Source organism: Boleophthalmus pectinirostris, unplaced genomic scaffold (genome assembly GCF_026225935.1).
Source record: "Boleophthalmus pectinirostris isolate CB_2022bp ecotype Guang Dong unplaced genomic scaffold, ASM2622593v1 HiC_scaffold_16, whole genome shotgun sequence".
Taxonomy (NCBI): Eukaryota; Metazoa; Chordata; class Actinopteri; order Gobiiformes; family Gobiidae; genus Boleophthalmus; species Boleophthalmus pectinirostris.
In genome coordinates this window covers 4,751,182-4,761,733 of record NW_026571095.1, presented here as the reverse complement: position 1 = coordinate 4,761,733, position 10,552 = coordinate 4,751,182, and the positions used below count along the sequence as shown (strand labels likewise).

The following is a 10,552-nucleotide window of genomic DNA, read 5'->3' as shown; positions in this document are numbered from 1 at the left end:
TGACCTTATGTTTCATTTTACATCCATTTTATTGCCGTTTCTTAGAGAAAACTTTGAGCAGTGTTCCCAGTAGTTTTTGTAGTAGGATCTGTTTCCAAAGTAATGAAGAAGTTTCTGGTTCTAAAATTAAAGTTGTAGGCCTATTGTGGCTATTGGTTCAATTTTTCAATTATTTGATATCTTGACCTGTCCCTAAGTAATACACTCTACTTACATTTTAAACACCAGTGATATTATTAATAAAAGAACTCTTTATCCTTCATAAAGGAATGTTCAGAAAGGATGTTCAGTTGGGACCCCTCAAGGGTGTGACCTTTACCCTCTACTCTTCATAGAACTGAGACTTGACTGTAGAATAAGATAAAAACTGAGTCTCACAGTAAATTTCTGAGATGATGACTCAGCTGTGTGTAGGGGTGAAAGGTCACATGTGTTGCTTCTATTTAGCCATAGATCTTGTATTATTTATACTGACTTTACATTTAATTTAACATCCTCTAGATATCTGGATGTTGTGGGACGTCAGAACTAATTAAGCTCGTCATTGCAACTAGGTTTCAGAATTTTTAATTAATTAATTAATTTACTTATTTGTGTGGCAATGATGAGTCCATCCACCCATTTTCTTCTGCTTATCCGGGGCTGGGTCACGGGGGCAGCAGTCTAAGCAGGGACTCCTTCAATAATAGTATGACAGAAGCTGGTCCTCGCCATTTAAATCAGAGGTCTACAAAAACATTCCCAATGTAATCAATAATTATGTATATCTCATAAATATAATGACATAACAGACAGAGACCGTTGTTTCTTATAAAGCTCTTTCAAGCAGTGTTTTATTGGTGGTTATATTACAGCAACACTATTTCAAGTCTACACTTTTGGGGGGACAACAATGACCTCCTCACTACTACGCAAAGTATCACTGCATGGACACAAGGAGGGACGAGATGGAGAATGGGGCAAAGGAAATTCAACTCTGAGGTTTGGTTTTCAATAATAATATTTCTCAAAAGTGTATTGTTTGTTTTCAGATTGTAGATTGCGCTGATCACAAATGGGGTAGAAGCCAGGATATCTCGTATTTTAATAGGAATTTAGAAAGATTTTATATGAATTTTTAAAGGCCCTATATTTCCCAAAATGGACTGTTGAGCTGTAAGTCGTGTTAGGATGTTGTTACATCGTAAAAAACAGACCTGGAGTTGTGTTTTGTTTCATTCACACTCCTGCATTATTAGTCTGTCTACATCTCCAAAGCTCAAAATGCTCAGCTCCACCTTGTGATGTCATCAAGCGGTAGTTTTCAAGTTAACAGTTACCTTTAATTTAATTTTTTTTTTCAGTAGAGATTTGGAATTCCAGGGATGAAAATATCCAAATGATTCTAGTGAAAGTGTATGGAGTTTAAAAACACAGTGGAGCAATGACTGTTTTACCACATGACATCAGTTTGAGAGAAGAACTCATCTTAAATCTGCAGGGTTTGTGTAAATGAAACAAAACAACTCCAGGTCTGTTTGCGATGAGGAAACAATTTTAAATACAAAATTCTTCAAACTAGATCAGAGCCAAGGTCCATAACCCCCTGTAATCGTCCAACCACATCGCAAAATCTGCAAATTAACAACCATTTTATCAAAGCTTAGCAATGGCCATCAAGAATTTAGTTTTAGTCAAATAAAAATAAAACATAAAACCAAAAATGTCCAGTGGATACAAGGGAAGGGTTCAAAAAGCTGCCCTGTTGATCTCAAATACAATCATACAATCTTACAGTAATAACTTTACATCGACAACTTAATAGAGTTTACAAATACCTTACCGTAAACAGGAATAGACACTTTCGTATATTACATATTAAAATAATGTGCTTTTCCCCCGTTTATGAAGACATCCTGCACAGAAAGAGACCTATGTGCTTCCTTTCGTCAAGTGCTAGCAATATTTTTATTAAACCTTTTTTTCTCAGGAGAATATGAGCCTATTCATCAACATTATAATCATTTTCATTGTGTATCTTGATCGGCTGAACATGTGGCGCGCTGAGACTTCATGGGGAGACATTAATTGGCTGTTTTTGAATTGTAAAATGCTGCATGTTCATTACTGCACGTGCCCCCTTTCCCCCAGCCCAGGGCAAAATGTAATTAAAAGCACCGCGTATGTAGTCACTGAAATCATTTTCTCATTACGGGCCCAGCCTCTGTGCAAAGTGCCATATTAGCAGCCATTAAACAGCTAAATTACTCATGTTTAATTGTGCTGACGATAACAACAGGCTGTGCTCCATTTGCTCTTTTGCACAAATGTTTGACATAGGTCTCCGTGGCTCCACCAAAGTGCACTCTCCTGTGCTTCGTTCACATGGCTCCTGTAAACATGCAGCTCTGTTCTTCATTCACATCACACGCCTCTGTGTCTCAGGTCCATGTGTCTCTGCAGGTCTCATGTCCATGTCCATGGAGGTCAATTTATGCACCTTCCATTAGAGCAGGTGCAGGGGGTGTGTCCTAAAAATGTGGATTATGACGTCAGCCACACACAAAAACAGTTCAGTGTGTTTCGGACTCTCTCTCATGTGCTTGTTTCGGTTCTGGAGTGAGAAAGTGCATCATGGAGCCTCCTCCTGTTCTGCTCCTTCAGTTTGTGCTTCATGAAGACGCAGAGGTCTGTGCTTGTGTGAAACAAATGTGAAACAAGTGTGAAACAAGTGCACATTGTGGGTGCCTGTGCCTTTAGCTTGAGCCCCGTGTGTCCATAATCTCACTCTCTCACACACACAGACACACACACACACAGACACACACACACACACAGACACACACACACACAGACAGCAGCAGGGGCTAGTTAGACAGAGTGTCCAGGCCCAGGGAGGCAGCGTGCTGTTTGGCCCTCAGCCTCAGGCTCTCAATGCTGCTGTTCTTGCTGTGACTGCTGGCCTGGAGCAGGGGGCTGCTCCACACCTGCTGGGCGTGCTGGGACAGGGACTGGTAGTAGGACTGGCAGGGCAGAGAGCCCAGGGGAGCAGGGGGCATGTTCATGCCCAGGTAGGGCAGCGAGGAGGGGGCCAGCTCAAAGGCCGGGTACGGCACCAGGTTGTTGGTCGCCGCCATGTGCTGCCTGAACTGCTCCTGCAGGCGGAACAGACTGAGGGGGGAGGACGAGTACGAGTGACCCTGGGACAGAGGCCCGCTGCTGGGCAGACTGCTGGAGGACGAGGGGGTCACTGATGGAGACACAGGAGAAGAATCTGTGGAGGAGACACAAACAGGTGAAATGTAAGGATTTGTTTTTTGGATTTGTAACATTTATAATGTTTATGTCATTATGGATGATTTGAATTATATTACCATGTTTAATGTGTAATGTAACTGTTAATCTTCTCCACATTTTTATTATTTGCATTAGTAGTTCTTATGTAGTGTAGTATGTAGTGAAGTATTAATTGAACTGAACTGTCTCTGTAACGGTATGAGCATGTGGAGTTTGCTGACCTGGTTTGGGGCTGAGAGCTTTGCAGCCTGTGGACAGTCCAGGGGACATGTCTGTGGACAGTTGTGTGGACAGTCGTGGGGACACTAGTGAGGACAGGTGGGCGGGGCTGGTGGCGCTGTCTGTCTTGATGTCCTCTGGGTGCTGTCGCTCCTCGTCTCTGTCTGTGCCGTTGTCCTCTGCAGCAGACTCACTGCCCGACTGCTCCTCTGAGGTGACGTTGAGCTCTGGGTCCAGAGGGGTGTGGTCAGTGGGACTGTCCTCCAGTGGGGACCCCGAGGAGGAGGGAGGGGGCTGGGACTCAGGCACCTCCTCTTTGTCTCCACCCTCTCCACATGCCTCCTTCTGCTTCTGCAGCTGCTCCTTCTGCAGGCTGCGCTGCTTCTTACGAAACTTGGCCCTGCGGTTTTTGAACCACACCTGAGGAGTGACGCAGACACACAGTCAGAGAAACTACAGCAGGTTCTGTTTAACTGATGAGCTGTCAGGTTTATGTAAGTCCTAGTGTTGTGTGGAGTAGTTCCTAGAGCTCCTATCACAGACCTGGACACGCGCCTCAGGCAGGTTGGTGCACATGGCCAGCCTCTCCCTCATCACCACGTCGGGGTAGTGCGTCTTCTGGAAGGTCTTCTCCAGAGCCTCCAGCTGCTGCGCGGTGAAGGCGGTCCGACTGCGGCGCTGTTTGCGGTGCTGTGATCCGTACCGGGCCTCGAGGATGATGTCTGCGAATGCACAGCCGTTTAACACACACATGCACAGTTACTTCACTCACATCACACAGGACGGCTACAGCTGTTAGAACATCAAGCCAGGCATACGTGTAATATGTGTGTACGTGTAATGTGTGTGTACATGTAATGTGTGTACGTGTAATATGTGTGTACGTGTATGTGTGTGTACGTGTAATGTGTGTGCACGTGTAATGTGTGTACGTGTATATGTGTGTGTACATGTAATGTGTGTGCACGTGTAATGTGTGTGCACGTGTAATGTGTGTGCACGTGTAATGTGTGTGCACGTGTATATGTGTGTGCACGTGTACATGTGTGTACGTGTACATGTGTGTACGTGTATATGTGTGTACGTGTAATGTGTGTGCATGTGTATATGTGTGTACGTGTACATGTGTGTACGTGTACATGTGTGTACGTGTATATGTGTGCACGTGTATAAGTGTGTACGTGTACATGTGTGTACGTGTACGTGTGTGCACGTGTAATGTGTGTGTATGTGTAATGTGTGTGTATGTGTAATGTGTGTGTACGTGTAATGTGTATACGTGTAATGTGTGTACGTGTATATGTGTGTACGTGTACATGTGTGTACGTGTTATGTGTGTACGTGTATATGTGTGTACGTGTAATGTGTGTACGTGTATATGTGTGTACGTGTATATGTGTGTACGTGTAATGTGTGTACACGTGTAATGTGTGTGTATGTGTAATGTGTGTGTATGTGTAATGTGTGTGTAAAGTGAAGCCTGTTGTGATGGTGTCGCTCTCACATTTAGTGTTGTTTACACTGGATGTCAGATCAGTGTGTATGAACGTAACAGAAGTGTGATCTATGACCTGAAGAATCACACACATACATGTGGTGGTCTAAAGGTGGAATAATGAAATAAGCTCTAAGTAACATTCAGACTTTACTGAGTCTATGCAACATAAGTGGTCGTTACATCTTCCTAATTCAAAATAACCAATATTTGTTGTGTGCCTGTCTGTCTCTTACCAGCGAGCCTCTCTGCCAGCGTGAGCGCGTGCACACTGGGCCTGTAGTCGGCGCTGTGCTGGGCTTGCGCTGCCTGCTGGTGCAGGTTGTACATGGCACTGAGGGAGTTCATGGCGTGGAGTGAGTATCCGTTGACCCCGTAGTGCTGCATGCTCTCAGGGCTCAGCTGTGGAACACACACCACACACAAATGACACTTTAGTCTTTCACTTACACATGTCAATATGCTCCAGAAAAACACAAGAGAGGACACTATTACAATTTTTCACTGTTCTCCAACTTTTACAATATTTATAACATTTACTAGATAATGCGTGATATAAAATTGCAACTGATAAAGTCAAATATTCAGTATGAAGTCATTTCCTTGTGAGCTGTTTTCATACAGAATTTACCAGTGAAAGTACATGTACTCTTGTGTTTATGTGTGTGTTATTGTGTATGCCTGTGGCTTTTGCTAAATGTTGTGACCTACAGCCCTCTCAAAAGAGCCATGACACACTCGATTTTTGTCCTTTACTTATTGAGTCGTTTATTGAGTAGTTGCACAGAGCCTAATAACTGCAGGTCAAATGTCAAAGTCATATTTTAAATGTCCACACAGGGTCTAGCTGCTTCCATTTTACGTTCCATCTGTAACATCAAATAAACTATAGAGTAGGGCTGGGTATCATTAAGAAGTTGCCGATACAATACATACCTCGATACATAGGCCACGATAAGATACATATCTCAATACAGTGCACTTTCGATTCGATATGATATATTTCAAATTGATTTGATACAGTTCAATAGAAAATAAAGGTTAAATCATAGCTGTGATACTAAAAGTGTTTGTTAAACCACTTCTTGTGCAAAGTTCATATGAAACACAAACATTTTAATCCTTAAAACAGTGTCAAAATGTCAAATGTGTTGCATAAATGAGTTTCCTTTCACTCCACAAGAAACAAAACTGTAGCACTGTAACAAAATAATTTAGTAAACCACGTAAAAATACTCTTGGTGATATATCGATACAGTAGCCCATGATATTGATAATGTATCATCACATTAAACGATACGATATATCGATATTCTGATATTTTTGTACACCCCTACTATAGAGGATCTCTGAAGATTTAGCCTTTAGGACATGGCTGTAAAATGTACTAATTAAAACTTGTCTTTACCGGAAACGCGTCTTATAACATGACAGGCCGCGCGCACGAGCCTCACGCACACACACGTCACGCACGCAGGCTGACAGCGGGACTCGTGCGCTCCGGGGCCAATAGATTTGAATGCGCCGACAAAGTGTTATCCATTAACATCCAATTAGCGCCCTGCTCAAGTCATTAATTATACACAAGCCTTTTAATTGGCCTCATTATCACGCCTACCCACAATGCACCGTGACGCCCGCCTGCCTTTTGCTCCTGCTCCGTTTGACTTCTCCCTGAACACGAGCCAAAAATTCGCCAAAAAAATAAAATTGGCGATTATTTATAGGCTAAAGTTTGGACTGGCCTCGCGGGTAAAAATGCACTTTAATATTCAGCTAGGCCTTTAACATCGTGTAACCTGCGCGATCAGAGTTATTATTGAAATGTAATGCGTTTTGAGGTAGAACTTACGGAGAGGATCATTTCGTGAACGACACGGAGTCACACACAGACGTGCCGCGGGCTAGCATCACACACACGGACCGGGCGCGCGCGAGAAATGGAGGTGGCGCGCGGACGAGGCTCGAGGCCTGATTAGAGCTGCCACGAGGCGCGCGAGACGTACTTCCGGACTGAAACAGCACGCGCGCACAGAAACAGCTTCAACTATTTATTTATTTATTTATTTATTTACTTTTTAATTTTATTTTGCTATTTTAATAAAAGTTTCTTTCTTTCTTTCTTTATTATTATTATTTATTTATTATTTATTTATTTATTTATTTATTTATTTATTTATTTTACGTTATAGGGTAGGCTACATTTTTACCTAAACTAGATGTAAGTGGCCTATTTATATTATAATACTTAGAAATTAGAACTTAGAACTAGGCTATGTGAACTAGTTCTATCCATAAAATAGACTTATCAACTATATTGGCTTATAAACTTTTAAATAGATGAATTTTGTTAAAAGGCCTTTTTTACACTACACCATTGTTGGACTACATTCATACAAATATACAACAACTCACCTTTATGTAACAGATAATACTCCCTACAACTGTACAACAGTGGATAACCCTATAGGACATAGGCATTATCCGTTAATAATCATATCACTGTCTTTTTTTTTTTTTTTTTTTTTTATAACTTATCTTTCTATTTCATTATTTCATTTGACTTGTACATTACATTTATATAATTGTCTTATTTGACACCTGTCTCTCTTTGCAACTTATTTAGAATTTATTATTACCTTTTCTATTATGTTATTATATTATGTTGTGATGCGTGAGCTACTGTGTCCAAATAATTTTGTGGACCAATAAAGATGATCTAACTGTACCTCTCTTGGTGATGATCTGATTTCTGAAATAGACAAATAAATGAGGACAGACCAAGTTCATTAATCCAGTCAAATCAAAATCCCAAATCAGTTTCAAAGTGTTTAGGCTAAAAACACGTGATTATTATTATGATGTTGACCTATTATTGTTCTTATGCTAATATTTTGTTGTTTGGGGTGTAGGCCTCATTCACTTCCTCCTTGTTTGGTCCTCTCCCCAGACACGTCCCATCGCCGCAGCTGAAAAATAGCGCAGGCGCAGTGGGAGCGGTTTCATTCTCGGGGACAGACGGTGCTTCGCTAAACATTTACTTTAGTCCCCTAAGTATTTGAGTTGAATAGGCCCCCCTCCGCGGTCTTTAGCCCCTCTGCCCCCTCTCCTACCCCCTCCTCTCCAGCCCTGTGCCGCGGCGGGCCCTTATCCTTGCGCCCGGGGCGGTGCTGTGGCGGAGATGTATGGCTGCTCCGCGGCTAAAATATGCGCGCTGCTGATCCCCATTTGGCTCCGCGTCTAATAGAAGTGCAAATAGGCTTCGACTGCGAGGGCCTCCATTTATCATCGCCGCTGACACGGACGGACGGGCGCGTGCGTGTCTGCGTGCGTGCGTGAGGCCGTGCGTAATTGTGCCGGAGCGCGCAGAGGTGGACGGGAGGAGAACGGGGCTGACTCCACGTGGCGCGCACAGATTTTAAAAGGGAGATGTCATAAATAAAGCTCTAATTGATTTTATAGCAATTTTATGGGCTCCGTTTGTGTGTAGTCATTCAATTAGAGAACAAGGAAACAATTTACAGCAGATACGCGGTGCTGCAGTCGCCACACGCACTCATGACAAACTATTACAGCGTTGGTTTTGGTTTTGTTTGGACGCATCTACAAGAATATTTCACACTTTTCCATACACGATGCAGACTCTGGTAGACACAGGAAAATATAGATGTGTGTTAATTCCACAATCATGAAACGTACATAGGCCTGTGACTGACTATTTGTTGTGTTTTTGAGTAACTGTTAGGAAATATTTGATATATTTTACCATGTTTACACGAATTGTAAACTAGGCTCATAAATGTTGGATAGGTGTGTTGTGTAGCCATGAGGACAAAGATGTTGAGATAAAAGCAGTAATAAAAAGACAATTACATTTCTATACAGAGCTGGAGATGCCCAAATAAATAAAAAAATAAAAATAAAAAAATAGAGAGAGAAAAATGCTGTTTACGAGTGAAATTTGCAAGATGCCAAAATATCCACATTGCTCATCCACTCGTTTTAATTTTGTGTGTATTATTTTGTTACTTCCCAACAGCCCATCATATTTGAATTTGGATTTATATATATATTTTTTTAAAACATGCAAACTATAAAATAGAAATTGTGTCACAAAATAACACCACAATCAAAATGCTATGACATACAAAGGCACAGAGCTGTACGTTTATAGATAATACTATTTTTAAGTGATTTTCCCCTTTTGTTTAAGATTTTAAAAGTGTATTTTTATTGTATTTATTCATTTATTTATTTTGCACAGATGAAATTTCACGACAACACTAAAAAAAAAAAAAAAAAAAAAATCACATCCTCGCATTTTTCGCTTTTCTGTTTTCGGATTTACGCACTAATTCTATTCAGCTCTGTTCTATTCTCTTTGATAATAGGCCTAAGGTTTTAAAAACGAATTCCAAACAAACCTAATTTAAATATTTTCACGCTACATTTTTTTTTTTACAATCTGAAATATATTTAAACACGCGTGTCATCCCCTGTCTCCCCTTTCTCCTCCAGAGTGTTTGGTTAATATGCGCCCCTCCTTCGCGCAGCCTCCAGCGATGGCTCTGGTTAAACAGCTCCGCCCGGGGCACGACACATCACGGGCCAATATTATGTCAATTACTGAACCATGTTAAGGGCAAAATATATGATCAGACAGGGCAGAAAAAGGAAAGGAAATACTGACAAATTTAGCCTGTGGGGCAGATTATAATCGTTAACAATTATAGACCTTTAATAGCCAGATTGAAATGGCCCTCGTGCACGGTGTTATGTTCTAATAAAACAGATAACAGTGCGTAAAACTGACGTCAAAATGTGTTTAGAAGCCCAACAAAATCAGTCACGATGTTATATTTACGAGTAATGAATTATTGGTAATGGCGAATCCAACGTTTTCATTCTTTTTATTTAAAACTAACGCTTAAAATTCACAGGTAAACAGTCTGATACTCTGCTAAAATAGTTTATAAATGTAAAAATATATTAGCAAATTAATTAAGGATTTAGAAGCTTTTATGAAACGGTTTGGGTACTTTTACGCACAAACTAACTGTGCGTAAAAGTGCATTTGAATCGATATATTTACACATTAATCACGATTATTTTTTTTTATTTATTTTATTATAATTTTTTTTGTAGGTCTGAATTGACGTAATAATACACGTAATTTGATATACTCTTCTGCTTATTTTATATTTTATCGTACGTGTTTTAACAAAAATACGTGGATGATACGCAAATTCAAACGGCCATACCAATTAGACTAGAACTATTTCTATCCAAAACTCAACTCAGAACAACAACTAGATGATATGAATAATAAAAATAATAATAATATTTTGTCAGAATGTTACAGAAAACCTCAGATATTATGATTAATTCTTTCACAGATATGAATTAGAAGATGCGTAAATTTCAACTCTGGCAATCGTTACTCAACTCAACTCAAAACAAGAGCCACATGCTGCAAATAATATTGGATTTTGTTTTCAGAATGTTACAGAAAGAACAATATATCATTCTTAGCTGTAGTTGTTTCAAAAGTTACGGGATAGT

The 10,552-nt window shown here is 40.6% G+C and overlaps 1 protein-coding gene across 1 annotated transcript; it reads right to left on the bottom strand.

Annotated features, from left to right (window-relative positions):
• Positions 1 to 2,846: 2,846 nt before the first annotated feature.
• On the bottom strand, positions 2,847 to 5,377 carry dmbx1a (diencephalon/mesencephalon homeobox 1a). Its single transcript, XM_020940940.2, has 4 exons — positions 5,227 to 5,377; positions 4,039 to 4,217; positions 3,498 to 3,915; positions 2,847 to 3,253 (listed from the first exon to the last, which is right to left on the bottom strand). Exons 1-4 carry the CDS (start codon positions 5,375 to 5,377, stop codon positions 2,847 to 2,849), a joined length of 1,155 nt encoding a protein of 384 aa, XP_020796599.1.
• Between the last annotated feature and the right edge of the window lie 5,175 nt (positions 5,378 to 10,552).

Excerpts from the sequence above, each read along its gene's own strand:
- dmbx1a (XM_020940940.2), bottom strand. The coding sequence starts at position 5,377 with ATGCAGCACTACGGGGTCAACGGATACTCACTCCACGCCATGAACTCC. Across the intron at positions 4,218-5,226 it reads GCTGGCAGAGAGGCTCGCTG|ACATCATCCTCGAGGCCCGG; the intron begins GTAAGAGACAGA and ends GTGCATTCGCAG. Across the intron at positions 3,254-3,497 it reads AGCTCTCAGCCCCAAACCAG|ATTCTTCTCCTGTGTCTCCA; the intron begins GTCAGCAAACTC and ends TCTCCTCCACAG.